At 32.3% G+C, this 23630-nt stretch overlaps 1 protein-coding gene and 1 long non-coding RNA gene across 2 annotated transcripts; both read right to left on the bottom strand.

Moving 5' to 3' along the window:
- Positions 1-4167: 4167 nt before the first annotated feature.
- LOC127717853 (uncharacterized) lies at positions 4168-7651 on the bottom strand. The gene is made up of 3 exons (XM_052223712.1): positions 7613-7651; positions 6527-6630; positions 4168-5829 (listed from the first exon to the last, which is right to left on the bottom strand). The coding sequence occupies exons 1-3, from the start codon at positions 7624-7626 to the stop codon at positions 5492-5494; spliced, it is 456 nt and encodes a 151-aa protein (XP_052079672.1). The 5' UTR covers positions 7627-7651; the 3' UTR covers positions 4168-5491.
- Positions 7652-7974: 323 nt separating this feature from the next.
- Positions 7975-10985, bottom strand: LOC127717856 (uncharacterized). The gene is made up of 3 exons (XR_007989442.1): positions 10640-10985; positions 9261-9584; positions 7975-8318 (listed from the first exon to the last, which is right to left on the bottom strand). It is a non-coding gene; the product is annotated as an uncharacterized LOC127717856 (long non-coding RNA).
- Between the last annotated feature and the right edge of the window lie 12645 nt (positions 10986-23630).

The following is a 23630-nucleotide window of genomic DNA, read 5'->3' as shown; positions in this document are numbered from 1 at the left end:
ACTTTGTACCTTTTACTTTTCTGTAGATTCATTGACATCAACCAACAAGTATATATTTCCAGTGGTTTGTAAATGTAACGAACAATGTCTTAAAAAAAGACTACGAATACAATTGCTATCTCTACAAAATAAATAAGGTTCAATGAATAATGAAATTGTTTTTATGACGTCAATATTAGTCATTGATTTAAGAGTTTGATATTGTCACTTTCCTTTTTCGTATTTTCAGCAAGTGGTGTGCTATAAGGCATTCACCTAAATCTTCTCTAGAATGATATCTGAATTAATCTGTAGAGCTGTAGAGTTTTAGATTCTGTTATAATAGTTCGTATCAAGAAACAAAACATGTTTATAGTTAGGCATTTACAAACTTTATTGTTTAAGTGACAAGTTGATATATTCCATGGTTTTCCTATGTTTATACACATTTGACAGTTAGAAATCATCTTTTGTTTCTTCAGAGTAGTTTTCATCGTTATTCGGTGTTACATTTCCTTGATCTTCATTCCCATAAAAATTTGTTTTAGTTTTATCCAGGGAACATCCCATTTCTTTGATTCCAAAGGAATGTCTACTAGCAGAACTTGTAAAGATAGTTGGGTTTTCATCGGTCAAGTTTTGTTCGGTTTTGCGATAAACATGTTCGTCTTCAGCTGCACTGTTTGCAACCAGGGTTGTGTATGGTTTTTCATTACCATCCTCCATATCTTCTGTATAATTGATGTCATTGTTAGATGATGCTGAGGAATGTTCCTCCGTAGATGGAGTTGTGTTTCTATTATCAGTCCCTATTCTTTCAGTGTCTGAAATATTCTGGGTACTATTTCCTGAAATCAGTAAATAGATATAAGAAGATGTGGTATGAGTGCCAATGAGACAACTCTCCATCCAAGTCAAAATTTATAAAAGTAAAAAGTTTGTTTTTTTAATTCATTTTACAATAACACTTGCATATTTCTTCTAACCCTAAAATCGCAAAACACTGAAACATGAATGTCGTATTACACTCTTTTTGATTATTAAATGATATTGAATTATATTGCAGGAAAATGATTGTGTTCTTTTATTTTCAATATGGCATAATGTAAATTATCATAAGATGATACAAATAATAGTATTTAGAATTTTCCTAATGTCTACTATTCAGCAGAAGTACATGAAACCACATTCAAACATAACAATGACGAAAGTTTCTAAAAACTCTATGTAATTAACCCTGTTGGCTTGTATCATAATCAGCCAGTTGTTGTGCTTCTCGTATACTTATTTTGACATAATTATTGTTCTTATACGTTTAATTTTTACACCGATTGAGATCAAATTGGAGGAGGCTTCAGTTCCTAAAAATGTAGTATAACCAGCTGCATATTCAGGTCCTGTCACCAAACCAATCTGAATGTGTGTGTTTTTTTTTTGTTTTTTTTTTACTTTTTTTTTATTATTTTATTTTTTTTTGCGAAAACTTGTTTCCTTGGTAATAATTACTACGAGGGATGTTATTAACAGCTACATATTTTGTGGATTAAGTTTTATAAACGTATTTCTTTTCCAAGAATCTTATGTACGGTTGTGTCATGTTTTGGTTATTATCCTTTACGTTTACATGTATGTTTTATAAAGTGTGTAACTTGCGGTGTGGTCAATACGTAATCAATTATTTCTGCATAATGAGGGCTGTCATCAACATTTCGCTCAGCTGTTTGGTTATTAATGGCAGTCATCAACCTAATTATATATTTAAAAGTAAAGCATGACATTGTATTGAAAATGCATAGTACACGTATTAAAAGTCTAGGTACCTTTCATTATTATATAGTTTGCCTTGAAATTTTATCCTATTTTACATGTAATAATTGCAGAAAATGACATTATCTTACCTTGATCTGCAGATAAGTTCGAAAGTACTTTAAACTTTTATATGAAAGAAATTGGCATTGTCAACAGTAAGAAAAAATTGCCAATACCTCTTCAATAAATATAAAACCTGGAAAAAATACTAGTGACTCATATTCCACATGCCAAACGAATATTTGAAAAACTAATTTGAAGACGGTAAGATGTACTTTCTTTTCAACTGTGTTGTGCTATTCATTATGCACTGTTCTTAAAAATTCTAAAGAACTTCAGGACAATTTTAAATCTCGGTCTATTTCTGAAATTAATTCCAACATAACTTTTGATTTTTTAACCCTGTATACCAACATTCCCCATGTGAAATTATAAAATTGTTTTGAATAAACATTGAATGACAAAATTTCTTCTTATGTGACGTTTACATTTTCTGACGTCAGACACGCGAAGCAATGAATGTGGTTTTTAATTTGATAGATGCTTTTGTTCTTTTTTGTAAATAGTTGTTTGTTTTGATATTGTAACACAGTGATGACTGCTGTACCCATATTTTGACTATTTTATTTATGATGTCTGTTTTGTTCACGCATCGTTGTAAATATAACGAAATTTGATAAGACTGTCGTACAAGTGAGAGGTTTAGCGCTATAAAACCAGGTTCAATCCACCATTTTCTACATTTGAAAATGCCTGTACCAAGTCAGGAATATGACAGTTGTTGTCCATTCGTTTGATGTGTTTTGTCATTTGATTTTGCCATGTGATTAGGGACTTTCCGATTGAATTTTCCTCGGAGTTCAGTATTTTTGTGATTTTACTTTTTTGTATGAGTATCACATCTTTCTTGCTTAACTTGTCATTTTGTCACTGATGGCGTTAACATTAAGATAACTAAAATGTATCACATTTGTTGAAAAATCAATCCAAATATAATTAAACTATTTTTAAAACGAATACTTTCTGGAGAGACTCAACAAGGACATTATTTATCAAATAGCGAAACATGTCGGATATCTATACTTAAATTTCATCATTCATATCTATTGTTTTTTGAAAAAACAAAATTCGTGCCAGCTAGTAACAAAGCATTAACTCGCACTTTTGTCTCGAGGTGGCTTTCAAACTACAATCTACCAATTTTGTAACATTATGAAGTGTTAAGAATTAAGGATCTGATAACTAAATTGATTTTTTGCATTAAATATATATTTATTAGTTTATTGTGTTTAAATGTACAGTCTATTATATACGGCTTGCCATATAATCCTTCATAAGCGATATCGCTAATTTAAACATACTAAAGAATTTGACATCAAGCGCCTCGTGGACTTTATCCATATATAAACACGTGTTCCCGCTCGTTTTCATTTTACGTCAAATTTGCAACAAGACAACCCCCCCCCCCCCCACCCCCCCCACGTTTTCCTAGTTTATTTTTCAGATTGCATGGTGAACATATCAATATGTATTGAATGTATCGTCAGATTGTCAGGTACCATCACAAGCTTCAACATTTATCAACAGATGCTATGAATACCGAAAAAAAAGGAGTTTCTATAAATTAGTTATTAAAAAAGAATCATCTATTGTCATGGCATTCATTTCAATGATAAAGTACATAAGACATCAACATAAACAAATTAAATAGGCAGTGGTTTATTCAAGTTATATTATTTTAGCTGTTATGGATCTACCCAGCAGCTAGACATTGATTTCTATTCACTGTTGGTTTTCCCGTCTGTGATCAATAGTTGGCAAGTTTGTTGTTGTTGTTGTTGTTTGTTGTTTGTTGTTTAATAATGTTGAATAAATGCCAGCCAAATTTCAAGTTGTTTGTTGTTTATATTAAACGTTTGAAAGCTAGAAACAGGACAATTTTACGGTTATGCCGTTTTATAACCCTGTAAATCAAGATACGATCCATTTTGTTTGAAACTTTTCCAGATTGATTTTAATAGTTACCTCTTAAATTGTGCTGTAAATTTACTGTTCCGGGTAAAGGAACTGCTCAAAACTCGTAAACACGTTAAACCCCTCTGCATTTATCATGTTTTTGTCCGGACTCAGGATTCTAATTTCAGTAGTTGTATATTGTTGTCTGTCTGTCATATTTGTTTTTTGATTGTCATAAGTCATTGTTTTTTCGCTGTTTGCATGATTTTAGATTTTGTCATGTCGGCGCTGTTTATTTCTTACAATACAGTATAGTTTTGTTCATAATTGAAGACCGTACGTTGACTTACAGTTCATTTCACCGATAGTTCTTTTCATGCACGTCATTTGGTTTCTGATGTACTAAAATTGTCCAATAAGCTATTGAAACTATCATCTTTATTGTTAATAGTATACAAAATATTATTATATTTCACATGTATATATATACACTTATTATAAGACAATTCAAAACTTTTTTGCTAAATGTCCTGTGTCGGGAAACAACTTTCGTTTCAGGATGAAACAATACAATGGTCTACCAGTTGACAACACTATTGTGCTGTGCCTGTCTGGATTTCAATCGAAACAGATTAAAATTTGTTGTGTTTTATGGACTTCACCATTATTGAATTTACATTGGATTTCGGTATTTTTGTTAATACTTTTTTGTTTCTTCGTGTTAAAATGAAAACACTCTTGAATATTGATGACATTAATGTGGCTTCATTAGTACTCTTTGGTTAATACTATTCGTGCATTCGGGAGTACAGTTGAACCACGAATTGAATTGTTATTAATTTTATATTGGCTTCTATGCTAACTTCAGCTAAACAACGAAATCAAATCCACAATATATACATAGTTTCTCAGATAAGGCATTTTCTTGTAGTTTAAAAAAAAAACAAATCTTCCATTGTCCTTTTATATGTTAATACCAGAAGAGAGAATGACGGATTAAGGATTAATATTTCTGAAATATATCGCTTCATTTGAATCATGTGGTGTATGAGTGGAATTCATAAATTTGCTGTTGGTTTAAAAAGGAGAGAAACCCGCGTAATAATTGAATATTACGCTTTTCTTATGGACTTCTCACATCAAGACCAAAGAAATTTGGTCCATTGAAAAAAAAGTGTAAAGTTATGATTCATTATGCATCCACTAAAGCTATTTTCTGGCAAAGTCCTTAACTGTTTATATTGGTTTCTAATTGATGGGTTGCAGAACTTGATATTTCGGGTCTTTAGCTACATCTCCAACACGTTGCTCGTTGTTTACGTTGCCAAGATTTTCGGTAGTTATAATTGTAGTATTGTACTTTTATATAGACGTGAATTAAAGCAATAGAGAAATTTACGCCCTTGAGGGTGAAGGTCTTTAATACCCTCTCGTGATTTGGTTGCAATACGTATTTAGTGTGGTTATAACAAATGACAGATGGAGTTTTCTCCTTGATGAAATCAGGCTTTTACTTATATCTACTGACCCAAGACTTATAGCCGAAATAAAACATGAGAACAATGTCCAAATTTAGGAAATGCTATCATATTTCATATTGAAATTCAGGCATTCAAATTATTACTTTATTGTTTAAGTGACAAGTTAATGTATTCTACTGTATCATTTTGTTTATAAAAGTATGGCCGCTGAAAATCATTGTCTCTTCCGTTAGAATTATTTTCAGCATAACTCAAATTCACATTTTTCAGAAAGTCATTCGATAACTAAACGATTTTGTTTTATCGGGTATATAATGCACTTCTGTGAATCCAGAAGAATTTCCAGAAGCAGTATTCTCTAAAAAGGTTGAATTTTCATTGGTTAAGTTGTTTCTTACAGAGAGATAAACATGTTCGTAGTCATCTCTATCAATTTCCATCAGTGTGGAGTATGGCTTTTCATAACCATCGTCCAAAATATCTGAACCATTGGCATCATTATCCGATATTGTTGAAAAATGATCTTCAGGCACATTGGTTATATCTCTATTTTTCACCACTACACGTATTCTATCAGCCAATGCAATACTCTGGTCATTATTTCCTGAAATCGTGAAAGTCATTATATTTTCCATTCATTTAAACGAAGAAACTTGTATAATGCTTCTAAAACTAATGCCAATAAATAGGATTGCATTATAGCCGTACACATTGAAACGTGTATGCCACATTTGTCTGCATTGGATTATTTAAAGATATTGAAATAAAATTGCATTCATTGTGTTTGTTCAATTTGAAATTATATGATTTTAATCTCAACTACTCATATGTATGTGCATATTCCGAAGGTCTAATGTTTAAAATCAGAGACAGGAAAACTTGTTTGCTACACATACATAACCATGTTAAAATTCTAACAGTTCAGTATCATTTATCTTACCATAAAGGTAACAGGACATTTCCCTTTATTTTCCTTTGCCTATACTGATTTTGTTTTGTATGTACGTTTTGTTGGTCTGGTGATAAAGATAAGCTAAGATGGTGGTTATGGGTGAATTTCTCTAAATTATAGTGTGATCACGTCGCACTTATATATCCCTGTCAAGGAACCTCGTTAACGATTATCTTCTGAAATATCTTAATGTACTTAGTATTTGGTCCCTCATACATATCACTTTACAACGTAGGAGTCATTTTACAATCTTCAACATTGAAATTAATTTGCACAAAACTAATGAATACACGGAATATTTTATGTTTTTTCCGTTATATTACATGTAAACATTTATTTTTCGGCATACCTTGTCCTGTGTCAAGTATGTCATCAGTTTGAATTATTTCTGCATAATGCGCGCTTTCGTCACCATTAACTTCAGGTGTTTGAATATTTTTTGAAGTTATCATCCTAAAATTAAAAAATGTATGTAAAACATTTCACAGTACAAGTCTTTAAAGTCGCCGTTCCTCTTTTTTTGTGTACAGTTTGCCTTTAATTTTTCATACTATTATAATATAAGAAAATGACTACATCTTAATCTTAATGTTGTGTTTGGAGACAGTTGTTTGTCCTTTGGTTGTTTTAATTATTTTTTTCAATAGCAATGTCACATCGGTTTCGACTTTTGAGCTTGAATATCCCTTTGTTATGTCCCGCCTCTTTTTAACATTACTTAGCATTCTGTAATGCTTAAGGTACATAATAATTTTATGAACTTAATAACCTGCAATTTTATCTGTAACAGAGTTTGTTCTCCATTAAGTTTTCGTTATTTCCAAAATTCAATTTTTATGTTTTGAATCCTGAATTTGTTTATTTTGCCTTTTTAAAGTGAAGCCTTACGTATTTAATTTTAGTGGAATATTATATTTAATTGAATGGAATAAAAATTACTTGACAGTGTGTACAAAAACATTAGGGCATAAATTCAAACGTTCAAATTAAAAATGAGCAAAACGACGGATAAAACTAATGCAGCTTGATCTACTTACCCATCCGAGATTACCCCTGGTTTTGGTTGAGATCGTATTGTTCAGTCTTTAGTTTTCTATATAGTGTTTTAGAGACTACTGTTTGTCTTTTCGTCGTTTTTCTTTTTACCATGGTATAGTCGGTTGTCTTGGACGTAAGATTTTGCATTGTACGTTTTATAAATTATGTATTCAAACGAATCTCTATATTAAGCCCAAAAGACAAACATTTAAGCGACAAAGATGTTTAAATAGATGGGAATTCTTATGACAAAATTCATCTTGCAATCAATAGTCAACGCACTAGCAATACTTTAATTACCATTTACCAGGTTCTTCGTGATTTCATCTTTATGCAAATCAAATTAAATAAGTATTATCTACAGAGGTTATAAAATGTATAAAAATAGATGACTAACCTTTTTCTGTACATCTGTTTCAGGAATCCTGATGTTGAAACACAAGAAGAAAATTACAGTTCACATGTCACATGTACTTATAACTTAAAAAAATCTAAAAGTCAAATCAAATGTAGTAAACTTTAGATCAATATCAAATATAACAGAAAGTCCAAAATAATTTGACCAAATATTGAAACCAATTAACTTAATGATAGCACCGATCATAAGATCAATTATATTCAGGAGAAAGAAAGTTAACGCCAAAAGAAGACATGAACTGTTTTGAGTTGATTTATTATTAATTTCTGGAACCTTGAATTCAAACTGATTGATACTTCTCAATGAACCTGCACAAATGTGTTTATTTATGAAATGCCCTTTTGCGAAAATGAATACTTATTCTCCTCGTGCAAGAATTAACATTTATTATGGATTTGTAAATGAAATACATATGGTTGATGAATTCCATGTTGGAAGACAAACATGTTGGAACTTCTTGTCGTCACATGAATCGCTATTATTTGGATTTAGCATTGCTTTATTAATGTGTTACATTCGATTGTATGTTGATTCCACTAAACACTTGACATCGTTATATCTAAAACCGACAATGTGTACTTACTAACATATATACCCATCCCAGCCAAAATAATTATCAGAAATACTATAATGGTAATAAAGATGCCTTCGGCCGACAGTGTTTGTTCTCCTGATGAGTAATTCACTGAAATGAATAGGATAGAATATTAAAACGATCGTAAAACGTAAATAGTACAGATTTTTTTATCAATTCAAATCAATATATTAATAAGAAATCAGCAAAAAAAAATGAAAAAAAAAAATCTCAGGCGTTCTAAGTGCTTTTCTGGATTTACCTTTATAAGGAACGCTGAAAACTGAAAAATTTGAAAGCCACGGATGTATAAGAACAGAAACAGTTGAACAGCTATATGACCAAACTTGACATAAAAATAATTGTCAAATCCATCTAAGATCAATTTTGCGTAAGGGAGTTGAAACCTTAGTTTCTTATTAATTTAACATTTATAAACGGACATGTTTTGAACAGGGTATTACAAATCATGTCAGTACCGAATTACCTACTACTGAGCTGATGATATCTTCAAGGACTGACAGTCAACCAGCAGCGGTATCGATCCAGTGCTTATTACTTATTCAATTTCCAGAAGATGAGAAGTTAAGTTATATATCAAAGAAAAATATTATTCAAAGATAGCAGATGCACTTACATTTTTAAGAAATAGTTGGCATGCATTATATAGAAAACTATGAATCATTAATAATTGATTTACATGTGCGAAGGTTGTTTGAATAACTACAAGATACATACATGTATCTATTATCTATATATATTATTTGCTGAGCAGATATTTTATTCTTCGAAATGTGCTAGTCAACAAAATAAACGATACAAGGCAACGTATTTTCAATATATAAAGACATACATACGCTACATATTAGATTAACTGATTAATTTGAATCCTTTGCTCATTGTATTTTCTCCCCCTCCGACTTCTTTTTTCATCATATGCATAACTTCAAGTTATGAATGCTATATTGAGAAACATCTAGTGTTTAATCATAATTCTACGTTGCTTTGATTACAATGAAATACAACGAAGTTTCAAAATTCGTTAATTCATACCTTTACTTCTTAATTCAACATGAATACTGATGTTTCCATATCTATTGCATAATGTTACCATATACATTTGGAAATCAAATCTTCTTAGTTTAGGAAAACTGAACACTACTTGCCGTCCATGCAGTGTAATTGTTGTACCGTGAAAATTAGCTCTGGTTATAATTAACTCCATTCGAACATGATATTGAAATGAATATCCGTACAAATTTGACACCACCGAACATGTTATGTTCGATACACTGTACACATAAATTGCCAAATCTTTTGGATTTCCTTCTTTGCCATATTGTACGGTCTGGCTCTTTTTCATAAAAATAGGTGGACCTTAAATACAAAATAGATGAGTACTTTGAGATAGTTAAGATTACAGTCGGACATGGTATTTAATGAGTCCTTTGCTATACGCATGCGAACAGGTTTCAACTTTGGTCCAACATCGGTTATCGAATATGAATATACCTTTTTGTTTCAAAAAATTAAAAGAGGAGTGTCTCGGTTGTACCGTGCACGTGGTCATGATAAAAGCTTGTTCGCCTCAAGCTCGGAGTGTGGAGTTTTCGATCTTCAGCTGGATAAAACTAGACTTCAAAATCAATATTTGCTGCTTTCAGCCGAGAAAGTAGTTAGTGCCTTTGTACTGGCAAAATATATAGGCATAAGCTATTGAAAAGAAGTACTACGATTCATATGTTTTCTAGGTCATTGTTCCCATGTTAATGTGTTCTTCAGCTGCTTGTGGCATCATTATTCATGTAATGAGTAATATTGGCCGTACGTCTCATTGACAATCATACCCCATCTTCTTATTTTTATATTCATTTTGCTTAATATTCATGAATTGCTTTGCTTGAAGTAGATATCGTTATTGGTGAGACTTTTTTTAATTCATGTAGACTGTATAAGATTTCTTCGATATGCTTGTTCACAACACATTTATTTTTCTATTCTATTTCAGCAATTCTCCGAAACATAATTTTGAATGAAGAAAATTGACCTAACAGATACTTCGCTTGTTTCATAGTAGTATTGTGTTTGCATTGACTTATGATTAAGGAAAAGGGTTATTAGATTTCTTTGATTTAGGGTCTTGAGTGACAACTTTGTATTTAATTCTAATCTTTTCCATCCAGTTATTGGGGCTGTTTCAAGAACTACTTATATAATTTGATTTTCTGCTGCATGTATATGACTTGATTAAAAAAATATCTTACCCAGGGTAATGATTGATTGCCTAATTTTGTATCAGCAGACAAAGGCTATAACGCTGCGAGCGGGATAACGAATTGACGCATTAATCAAAACTGTTATTAAAATCATGTATAAACATTATATTTATGTTTATTTTTGTACAACAAAAACATAACTGTTACAATGATTACCTTCCGATACAATGTACACTCTCCCTTGTTGAAAAATATTCCCATAATAATTAGGAATACCATTTGAGACATTACAGATGTAAATCCCGGTATCCTGATATCTATTTGATAAGTCACTCTCTGGTAGCTGGAGAATTCCATTATTTGTCGCGCCTAAATATCTAATATGCTCGTTAAATTGAGATCGATGTTCCCAGGGAAAGTATCTGTAACTATTTGGTTCTCCTTGTGCCATACATTTCATTTCCCTATTTTTGCTGTCTTCAGTAAAATTGCTGTAAAGTATATTAACAACTGGAGGATCTGTAAATAAAACCAAAATTAAAATGTGTGTATATGCATTTTGTATGTTGTATGCATAAAATAGGGCGATACAAGAATTAATTATTATTCAGGGGAAAAAAGAAATTGAACTAAAAGAAGAAAGCACATGCAAAATGTTGAATTTGAACAAAGCTAATTTCCTCTTGTTTGCATTCATGGATTTCGGAAGAGTTTGAAGAAATATCAGATATTGTTAAATGAAGTTCTTACATGAAATAACGAGTGAAATCTCATTAGACGCATTACCAATGTCGTTCTGGGAAAAACATGTGTAGTTGCCAGTGTCATGTTGACTCACGTTACTCATCATATAACACAATGAAGATCCATTATTTGTTGAAACTAATTTCTCATTCTCTTTAAACCACGATAGTGATGTTGGTTGCGGATTACCCATCGATGTGCAACAGAGATGCGTTGTTTCACCTTCCATAATCAAAGCGGCACTAACATTTACTTTGATAGAAAGTTTGACTGAAAAAAAGATTGTTATATGTTACAAGTCGAGAAAATGCAATAATTTCTTGAATACTATTTTTTAAATGTTGATTTATTGAACTAGTTATTAATGTGCATTAAAAAAGTTAAAGAGAATGTTAGAGTTCCGATGGCGACCCCGTATGCATACATGTTCGTGTTTTTAGCCACATAGTATGAGTTCGTAAATACAGTTTGAAGTGCAGATGTAGTTGGGAGATATTGATTATTGACCTTACAACAAAACCAAACGACGAACCGTGGTGCCTTGGCCGAGATAAATATTTTAAACGTCATTAATGTAATAATTTTTTACATACATTGAGGTCAGATGTCACGTACATATAACTATAAAGGACCTATAATCTTGTATCATATTTATCTAAAGTTACACTGTAAAGAGTATAAAAGAGTATAATTAAAAATGTGCGACTAAAACATAGATTCGCTTCATTGCCTTCGATATAGTTTGACGTCCGATTTCGGATTTTTAACACCCATTGAAATGGAATTATATCACATTAAGTAAGCATATATCTTGGGTAGTATATCAAGTACATATGAAAGCCTCATATTTATTATATGCATCGACTTGTCATGGTATAACTTGATGCAATGAATCATTTTCGTTACGTAGATTAACAAGTTTTATTTGAATGTATTGATGCTGCCGATATTCGTAGATGAAATTGAGAATGGAAACGGGGAATGTGTCAAAGAGACAACAACCCGACCAAAGAGCAGAAAACAGCCCAAGGCCACCAATGGGTCTTCAAGACAGCGAGAAAATCCCGCACTCGGAGGCGGGCTTCAGCTGGCCCCTAAACAATAATTGTATAATTGTTCAGCAAAAAAGGATGTCACATTATACTCCGAAACATATAAATGAACCACAATTAAAGACACATACAAGAATATCTAAGCCCAAAGGTCTCTGACTTGGGACAGGCGCAAAATTGCAGCGGGTTAAACATGTTTTGTGAGATCTCAACCCTCTTATTTACCTCTAGCTAATGGGGAATTAACAAACACACAGCAATACGCACAGTAAAACTCAGTTTAAAAGAAGTCCGAGTCCGATGTTAGAATAGGTAATACAAGAAACTAAGCAAAATGACAAGGATCAACATAAATTAACAAAGGACTACTAGCAGTTACTGACATGACAGCTCCAGACCTCAATTAAACTGATTAAAATAGTATGTCTTCATCATATGAAAATCAAGCACATTCCCTACAGTAAGGGGTTTAGTATCATACCATCATAAAATCTTCAGGAAGAACATAACCTATGTCATGCTAACAACTGGTTTTAGAATAAATGTGTTTATTTCCGATGCAAAGACCCTATGAGTGAATCAATATTAATTCCAGAAAAGCCCTCTTTAAGGACCTCTTTGAAGTTTGGTTAGCCTTTGGGGTGAATGACGACGTTTTTTTGCTTTGTATAGAATATTATCATAAAAGATGGGATGTTAAATACCTGAACATATAAGATGTCTGCTCGTTGATTTATATTTACGAATGAAGTCCTTGCATTTAAACGTACAAAATATACATTTATATTAACATTTATTTGATACTTCTCCACTTAAAAAAAAAATAGATATGTAATATCGGTTTCAAATTATTAAAATCTTTGTTATAAAATAGCTTTTTGAAATAGCTCTCGTCTCAGTTGGGCTTTTTTGCTAGGCCACCCCCTCACGTCCCTAGCTTCGATATATGACGACGGAAGTCATTGTAATGTAACATTGCAAAAACACAAGATAGCAAAAGTCATATATAAGATAATAGCATTAATGATACCAATTACAAATGTACACTGCACCCAATGTGCATTTCGACAATTAATGTATCTTCACTGATTTTCAAGGCCAAATTATTAATTCGTTTTCTTCAGCATTAGATCATTACCCTAACACCAGAAGAATATTTCTTACGTTTTATATCTAGATGAATTGTCTTGGTAAGCGGTATTTTCATGTCTTGATTTTGTACTTCGCATGAATAAACAGCTTTGTGATTGGTTTTATCGGGAACAAATGAATAGACAAGTTTTCTTGGTCCACCTGTCTTAATGATGATTCCATCCTTTCTCCATCTCAGTACTTCAGGTGGTTTTCCACTTTTCACCAAGCAAATAAGATCCAGTGGGGAATTTTCTATTCCTTTTACAGTATAATTGTCAGTTACGTTTTGGATAATCGGCTCTGATGGTAGCACTGAAATATAATACTCATCATCACTAGGAGCGCATTTCAAAGTGATTGACCTCACTATTTAAAGGTATTGTGCTTTCAGAAATAATATATTTTCGACAAGATGAGGCAACATAATTCAAACAATATTTATTTGATAAATCATCAAATAACAAATTAATGAAATAAATTTATACATTTAAGAGACAGACAAAGTTGCTTTAACAAATTTCCTAGCATACAAATATTGCTCTCACTCGGTAAAAAAAACAACATATGAGAACAGATCAAAATATCATTATGTCTTACAAATTAAGCTTTATTAGTTAATCATAGCACATATAGTTTGATATAACAAAATTAAACAAGTTAACAGAAAGAAGAACTATAAGACACTAACAGAGTCATTTTGTCCTAAAGGTTTTCTTTAGTTACCATTTATTTTACAGTAAACTGGCAAAAAAATGTGCAGGTATGTCTAGAAAGAGTTTTGGTTGCACCAAATTTATAAAGCCGTATTTTCATTGATGAAATAATGTCTTGAAAATTAACAAATGATTATTCTTGCATGCTGCATCCTTTTTCAATGTTTATTGTTAAAATTGAACTTGAACTAATGTATACTAAATATTATTTTACAGTTAGGTCTGCTTCATTTTTGACTTACATCAATTGTAGAAACTGACAGTAGGCTTGGTTGAAAACTTAATGTTAACGAAAAAAGAGACATTTTCATTTTAACTTACTAGTATTCATGATCGTTTCATTTTTATGTTCCGTAAAGCAACATTCCAGCATCACCTGCATATTAAGTATATATTTTCCGGTCTGGGCTAGCGTTGTCTTATCAAAGATTGATGCTTACAATATAACTGTTGTCTTGTCAAAGGTTGCTGCTTACAATATAACTATTGAACCAAAATTTTATTAATCATGTTTTGATCGACCTTATACGACGTATCATGGAACTTTTACCTGTCATGAATAACAAGACAGCTGTTAGTTTCTAGTGATGCAGTACGCGTACACTTCCGGAGTATTAGAGATTAACCACAGTTATTGGGCCCATGTCTGTTGTTCAATCTTGACGGGACGACCATTTTATATTCCTTTGAAGGGGGAGGGGAGGTGGGTTTTTATTTGGCAGACAGAATATTCATTTACAACTCTGGCTAGGCAATGTTATTTTCGAGGGAAAATGTCTTGTATTCTTTGAGGCCGAATATTAATTTTCCTTCTGTCTTGGATAAGATTTGTTTTGAACAGAGAGGATGTATTTCTTGGTTGAAAACATGGAAGTTTATCAGCATCTGTTAGTCACAATTACATCGAATTAGATATACACATTACATTAAAAAAAGAAAACAAATATGGTTCAATTAAAGAATAAAATAAAGAAGTACAAATGTCTTTAATATTATACTGCAAAGCCCAAGTTTATGAAAAAATTTGGTCTCCTTTACATGAAACTAATTATTGTTTCATATTTTCTTTTTTTAGTAAAGTAGAAATAAAATAACATGTTTAATTAGCGTTGAGCAAGGCTATGCTTGTCTTTAAAACAATTGTTTACAAATTAAGAAACGATACATATTGTTTCAAACAGATGAGTGACGAAAGTATTAGTCTTGTGTGAGACAAAGAGAGAGAGAGAGAGAGAGAGAGATTATCTAAATAAATGTCAATGTTAACTTAAAAACTCGTATTGTAAAAATCAATTAGTCAGCACTTTATACATGTATTGTGAACTTCAAAATGTTCTATATTTAATTGATTGATTAATTAATTTTTGGTTGCTTAACGTCCAGTGGCAAATTTCTATGTTTGAACCCCTTGATACATTTGTCAGGTGGAAGTGTATAGGAGTATGTAAAATCCTGACTTTCGAAAATAAACAAAAACAAAACAAAAAAACAACTAAACAAAACAAGATACTTGCATGAACCGTGTATTACTAATTTATATATGTGCTTAACATCTTGAATGTGTAATACAAATTAGTTAACACTTTTTTCTGTATCTTTTATTGTTTGCCAACACTCCTTTTTGATGTTTTTAATCAGTCAGCAGGTACAAAATGCTGACCATCCTCTCTGAGAAAAGTCATGATTGTTGTCCAACGGTTGTCCGTAAAGTGTAATTTTCGAATGGACACACATTTCAAGAAGAAATAGTCAGTATCAATATATCAGAGGGTTTAAATAGAGACATGTTGCTTCAACCGTTCTATGCCAAGTCCACCAGGATAAAGGAATATCAAGATGTAAACAAAACTTGTTATTTTTTAGCTGAGATAATTAGACAATAGTTCGAATTAATTTTGCAGATCTTTCAAAAGTCACTGTGACCTATATACTTGGACTTAATATATTGATTGTAAGTATAATGCATCTTGAGATCCGGATTATATATTTTTTATCATTGGAGCATTAGTCCGAATACGATACTAAAATATTTGAAAGAAGCTGAAATAAGCCCGAGTTGTGAGCTCGTATTCTGATATGCAGTTGAGATATAGTTTTAAGGATACTGTGTCATAATTTGTTGATCGTATATGCTTATATCCACCTAATCACTACTTGAAGAACTGCAAATTATTATACATGTTTGCGTCGCTTTTGTAGCTAACTTAGCCTTAGCCTTGACGTTTATTGGAGACCTAAAATGAGTCGTGCACATCCCATTTTCGCTCTTTATTATTTTCATATCGGTTGAAAAATGCTACAGGTCTCAAAGGGGGGGGGGGGGCATATGCAATGTTTGGTAGGGATGTGCAGCTGAAATAGGTATCGTTTTCAAGCTTCATGATATTCGATAAGTTTGAGAATTTAAAGAGAAATTTATGACACGATTGCTGATTGATTCTGTATCTGAAATTAATCAGATGCCGATTTTTTTTCACAGATGCGATTAAAACTACAGTCATAAATGCAGCAGATATGTGTCAAATCCATTAAACTCTCCATAAAATAGCGTAAGTATATTTTTTTACTCACAAGATATGATTTCGTATGCATTTTTGTTATATTCACAATATATGAAAAAAGTGGGTTGAATGTTTCAGTTGCTCAGCCTTACCACTAGAAGGTCGTAACTTATAAAAATGCAATTTACGAAAAAACAGATATACAAAAGATGAACCAACGACTACCACTGAACTACAGGTTCCTGATTGGGACAGGCACATGTGTTATAAGCAGATGTACACCACACAATATAAGAAATCCATTGGGGACGATCATTTGATTTTCAGAGGCTGTTGGGGGACAGGAGGATTATGGCAGTGAATATTTTGACCTAGAACTGTAAGAACTGAGCAAAATAATCTTGCCAACGACAAGATAAAAATTCATAATTTGTCAAACAAATGCAAGAAATAATTGTGTACAAAAGCGAAAATAATTATTACACACCTTTCTTTGTTTAAATATTCTTTAAAGAGTTTGAAAGAATACTTTAAAAGTTTGAAAAAAGTAACAAATTGGCATAAAAATATTGAAAATTTAGGAAACGCACACAAAGACGGGTAGTGTTGGGAAGAGTGATACCTTTTTTTGTTTTGATGAAACAACTATCATATAATAAAAATAAAGATCTGAGTGACTTCTTGATGGAGCATACAGATTTTGTATACCTTTTTATTTTTCCGCGCAAAATTTTAGCAGCAAGTAAATATAAATACTAGCCACCGAAAACAAAATCATCCTGTCACCTCCCCCCTTCCGCCTAGATTTAAAATGGCTCCCCCTTAGTATCGGACATCTTACGAGATGCAATGTGTAATATCAGGTACATGTATGCAATACAAGGTTTTAGTAAATAGGAACACGTACGTTTTGGAATAATATCAGTGTTGCAAATTAGAATAGATATATAATATAATAGATATTTATACATGTTCATACCTGTTATAAAAGTCTACTTACATTTCTTTTGAAGAAGGTATCTATTATTAGGCTCTCCATAATATGCAGCATACTCACATATGTAGATACCTTCGTCAGAGTTAGACAAGTTTGAGATGTGAAGATCATAGTTTTCCCCAATCAAACGAAGTCTTCTAAAAAGATTCTGTGGCAGCGTATTGGCAATTGTATGCCTTAATGAGTAAATCGATATATTCCACACTTTCCTTTCGCCATAAATATCAGTTGCCTCAACTTGCGATATTTCAAATTCCTTATTTCCCCATGCTGGTCCATTCCAGTAAATAGCTTTACAATTGCATTTAAGTATAATTTCTCCACCTGTTGAAAAGTATCTATATTCCATTATCTGCATTCCTGTATAAAAGAAATTATCATAACTTAACATGCGAAATTATTTAAAGAACTTATTGAGCTGATCTTTAATTCCAAATTAGTAATGTATCGAGTATTCTGGACTAAGTACATTAGTTCGATCTTAATATAGATATAAGATTCTTGAATCATACACAATAACTACGTTATACTTGTTCATTCTGTAATTTGGTCTACATTTGTAATATTTCACTGCTATGCAAATGGTCATCATATTAATATATCGAGGTTGGGTGATTTCATCCTCCTTTGTTTCATTATACAAATATAACCGGTCAAAGTGGATAATTAGATGAGTGGATAGATTTGTAACGTCCAGTGTCATGCTAAATGCATATTCAGGAAGAGGACTTGTAAATGTGATACAACTAAAGTAAAATAACTAAAATACCGAACTCCAATGAAAATTCAAAACGGAAAATCCCTTAACAAAGGGCAAAATTAAAAGCTCAAACAAATCAAACCAATGGAAAACAACTGTCATATATCTGACTTGGTGCAGGCATTTCCTTATGTAAAAAATGGTGGAATAATATGAATAAGAAGAAGTGGTATGAGTGCCAATGAGGCAACTCTCCATCCAAGTCACAATGTATAAAAAGTTAACAATTATAGGTCAAAGTACGGCATTCAACACGGAGCTTTGGCTTACATCGAACAGCAAGCTATAAAGGGCCCAATAATGACTAGTGTAAAACAACTCAAACAGGAAAACCAACGGTCTAATCTATATAAAAAAAGAGAAACGAGAAACACCTATGAACCACACCAACAAACCCTGGTTTTATATCTAGCTAAATCTCTCACTTGTTTGACAGTCGCATAAAATTCAAATGTATTGACAACAATGTGTGCACAAACAGACATAATAGGTAAACATTCGAAAATTGGGGTACAGTAGTCAACATTGTGTTACAGTCTTAATCACTATACAAAGAAACAATTATGTCAACAAAGAAAAACAAAATGGCATATAGACACTCTATAGACAAAGCACATATTAAGCAAAAATGAAAGACAAGAATACAAACTAGAGGCTCTAAAGAGCCTGTGTCGCTCACCTTGGTCTATGTGCATATCAAACAAAGGACACAGATGGATTCATGACAAGATTGTGTTTCGGTGATGGTGATGTGTTTGTAGATCTTACTTTACTGAACATTCTTGCTCCTTACTATTATCTCTATCTATAATGAACTTGGCCCAATAGTTACAGTGGAAAATATTATGTAAAAATTTACAAAAATTTACAAAATTTATGAAAATTGTAAAAAATTGACTATAAAGGGCAATAACTCCTTAAGGGGTCAACTGACCATTTTGGTCAAGTTGACTTATTTGTAGATCTTACTTTGCTGAACATTATTGCATTTACAGTTTATCTCTATCTATAATAATATTCAAGATAATAACCAAAAACTGCAAAATTTTCTTAAAATTACCAAATCAGGGGCAGCAACTTAACAACGGCTTGTCCGATTCATCTGAAAATTTCAGGGCAGATAGATCTTGACCTTATAAACAATTTTACCCCATGTCAGATTTGCTTTAAATGCTTTGGTTTCAGATATATAAGCCAAAATCTACATTTTACCCCTATGTTCTATTTTTAACCATGGCGGCCATCTTGGTTGGTTGGCCGGGTCATTGGACACATTTTTTAAACTAGATACCCCAATGATGATTGTGGCCAAGTTTGGTTAAATTTGGCCAAGTAGTTTCAGAGAAGAAGATTTTTGTAAAAGATTACAAAATTTACGAAAAATGGTTAAAAATTGACTATAAAGGGCAATAACTCCTCAAGGGGTCAACTGACCATTTTGGTCAAGTTGACTTATTTGTAGATCTTACTTTGCTGAACATTATTGCTGTTTACAGTTTATCTCTATCTATAATAATATTCAAGATAATAACCAAAAACTGCAAAATTTTCTCAAATTACCAAATCAGGGGCATCAACCCAACAAAGGCTTGTCTGATTCATCTGAAAATTTCAGGGCAGATAGATCTTGACCTTATAAACAATTTTACCCCATGTCAGATTTGCTCTAAATGCTTTGGTTTCAGATATATAAGCTAAAATCTACATTTTACCCCTATGTTCTATTTTTAGCCATGGCGGCCATCTTGGTTGGTTGGCTGGGTCACTGGACACATTTTTTAAACTAGATACCCCAATAATGATCGTGGCCAAGTTTGGTTAAATTTGGCAAAGTAGTTTCAGAGGAGAAGATTTTTGTAAAAGATTACAGAAATTTACGAAAAATGGTTAAAAATTGACTATAAAGGGCAATAACTCCTTAAGGGGTCAAATAACCAAAAACTGCAAAATTTCCTTAAAATTACCAATTCAGGGGCAGCAACCCAACAACGGGTTTTCCGATTCATCTGAAAATTTCAGGGCAGATAGATCTTGACCTGATAAACAATTTTACCCATGTCAGATTTGCTTTAAATGCTTTGGTTTCAGAGATATAAGCTAAAATCTACATTTTACCCCAATGTTCTATATTTAGCCATGGCGGCCATCTTGGTTGGTTGGCCGGGTCACCGGACACATTTTTTAAACTAGATACCCTAATGATGATTGTGGCCAACTGTGGTTAAATTTGGCCAAGTAGTTTCAGAGGAGAATATTTTGGTAAAAGTTAACGACGACGGACGACGACGGACGACGACGACGACGGACGACGATGACGGACGACGGACGCCAAGTGATGAGAAAAGCTGACTTGGCCCTTTGGGCCAGGTGAGCTAAAAATGACCATAGCACAATTACACAATGGCGGGATGTATAAATACCGAGCCTAGTCAAAAGGATATTACCAAAAATGGACTAAAAAGTAAAGGTTAAAAATATACAAAGACAAATAAAAAGAACACTTTAACACGTAATTAAGATGATAAACAACATCAGTACCTATAATCTGTACTTGAAGAGAAGACCATTATGTACTATTTGTGAAATTGATACGGAATATTTATCAACAAGGTTTTGGTATCTTCCAATGATGTTTTTAAGAAAAAGGACGAGACATTTGTTAACATAACCCTGGTTCATCAACTTTCTTCTCAGACACTGGTAACGTTTTATAAAGTCTGAGTAGCAGCTGCAAGCTCTCGAAAACCGTATGAGTTGGGAAATGTATGTTCCATATGTAGGTGAAGTTGGTATATAGCTGCTAACGTGGGGACCTTTATAATTTTAAAATTAAAATCGTCTCGTTTGTCATAGAATCTGGTACCGAGATGACCGCTTATGTCAAATTTGAGATGTAAGTCCAAAAATAAGGCGGAGGAAGCCGTATCTATTGTTTCTTCAATTTCAAGGTCTAGGGGATATATTAATGGAACTCAATCAGAAAAGTTTGGATTGGAAAAACCATCATCAATAAATCTGAATGTGAAATTAAATGATCTGGCTTTTTGAATCTTCTTTTTTTTTTGACAAGTGTCAGAAGGAACTCCGACTCATATGAAAAAAAGAAGAGGTCGGCAAGGAGAAGCGCACAGTTCGTTCTCATCGGAATTCTGACAATTCGAATTTGACCCTGCTTTGTTCTAGACCGACCCGATTATTCTGACTCCAGATCAACCAATCTTTAAACCCGCTGCATTTGTATGCACCTGTCCTAAGACAGGAGCCTGTTGTTCAGTGGTTGTCTTGTTGATGTGGTTCATAAGTGTTTCTCGTTTCTCGTTTTTTATATAGATTAGACCGTTGGTTTTCCTGTTTGAATTGTTTTACACTAGTCATTTTGGGGCCCTGTATATGTTGCTGTTCGGTGTGAGCCAAAGCTCCGCGAGAAGGCCGTACTTTGACCTATAATTGTTTACTTTTTACTCATTGTGACTTGGATGGAGAGTTGTCTCATTGGCACTCATACCACATCTTATTTCTATTTGCTCTTAGTCCTTAATGCCGCGGAGAAGATTTTAAGTCATTCAAATTTTGCGTGACCTGGACGGAAATTTAACCCACGTCTTCTTGTATATATATCTTTACTCTCACAAATCAAATGACAAAGGTATAGAGATATTCGCACTCGATGTGAGCATTCCATCACGATCTGTGTTATCAGAAAGTTCTCTGTATGTATAGAATAAATTTATTTTATAACTCTGGATAGTCAGAACGTTCTCTGTATGTATAGAATAAATTTATTTTATAAATCTGTATGATCAGAAAGTTCTCTGTATGTATGGAATAAATTAATTTTTAACTCTGTATGATTAGAAAGTTGTGTGTATGTATAGAATAAATTTATTCTATGCATTATTGTAAATAGACAAATTTCATTGAACGGACAGCTAAGTATATGGCTCAAAATATTCTGCTCTCAGTTCTTAGTAGAAAGTCTCAATACTCGAAATAAATAGAGGTTTGAAAATAGTATTTTGTACAAAAGGTGCTTTGAGTGTGGACCTTTTTTTATTTTCCTTCATTTCTTGATTGTGTATTAAGATATTTCAAATTACTTTTTTTACTCATGTCTCTTATCCATACAATCTTAAATAACAAAAGTTTCTTAAAGCTTTTATCATTCGACAGCAAATGCTCTTTGGTCGGGTTGTTGTCTCTTTGACATATTCCCCATTTCCACTCTCAATTTTTGATTTTCAAAACAAAATTGTTTTGGTTAATTCACGAGATATTAAGTTTCAAATTCGTACATCATAAAATTTTAAATGATATCTCAAGGTCCACATGCTGTCAAGACATTTTTCATTGTTGTCCTTCATGTTTCATATTACTCTGTGTAAATGTCGGCTTATGATTTTATGGTGAATACTTTATACCGTATGAAGTTATAATACATAATTTTGTGTAATAACATATAAAAACAATTACCTGTGACACACATACATAAATTGATCCCCATCCAATAAGCAAGATACGTAATCCTCATTTTTACAAAACAGGAACTATTCTGTAATTGAAAAAAAGAAAAATAAACACTAATGTTACATTGTGTTGAATACTTGATATATATATATATATATTCCAGTTGTGGCCCCATCATGTATTGGCCAAAATAACCTTCATCACTGTTATCATTTACTATTGTCTTTGTTTTCTATTTCTCCTTTTTTTGTGATGTCTTTTTTTTCTATTTCTCCTTTTTTTGTGATGTCTTTTTTTTTCTTTTCCCCCTGTTTTTAAACTATCAAGAGAGTTTTGCTGAACTTTTTCTTTCCGATAAATATATTATTAGTGTTAGAAATGTACCATACCTAAAAACTACTAAACTATATAGAATTTTAAAAATCTGACATATTAGTCTATAGTTAGGAAATAAAATATTACCTGTTATGTAACAATTTCAATAGTATTGTGCTGGCTTGAATGATTATTGCGACTAAAACATTTTAAAACACGTGTCTATGATTTTCCTGTATAATATGATTTTGTCAGGAAATATACTAGACTTAAATGACTATGATTTTTTGTTTTTGTTTATTTCATTAAATCAACTGGAGTGTTGCTAGGTCAGATATAAAAAAAACATAGAAATTTAAAATTCAGGCCTTGTAAACTAAAACGTTAACACACATGGTTAACGCTTAGCGTGTCAGTCCAGTACAAAGCAGAAATATCACTGTAACATGTTCGTCGCCTAATGTAGGATTTGTTACTGGACGTTTATCACCAATCCATCATCATCACAATCATCATTAGCCTATGCT

Source organism: Mytilus californianus, unplaced genomic scaffold, assembly GCF_021869535.1.
Source record: "Mytilus californianus isolate M0D057914Y unplaced genomic scaffold, xbMytCali1.0.p SCAF_10, whole genome shotgun sequence".
Taxonomy (NCBI): Eukaryota; Metazoa; Mollusca; class Bivalvia; order Mytilida; family Mytilidae; genus Mytilus; species Mytilus californianus.
The sequence above is the reverse complement of the archived record's forward strand: the minus strand, read 5'-3'. Positions and strand labels throughout refer to the sequence as shown.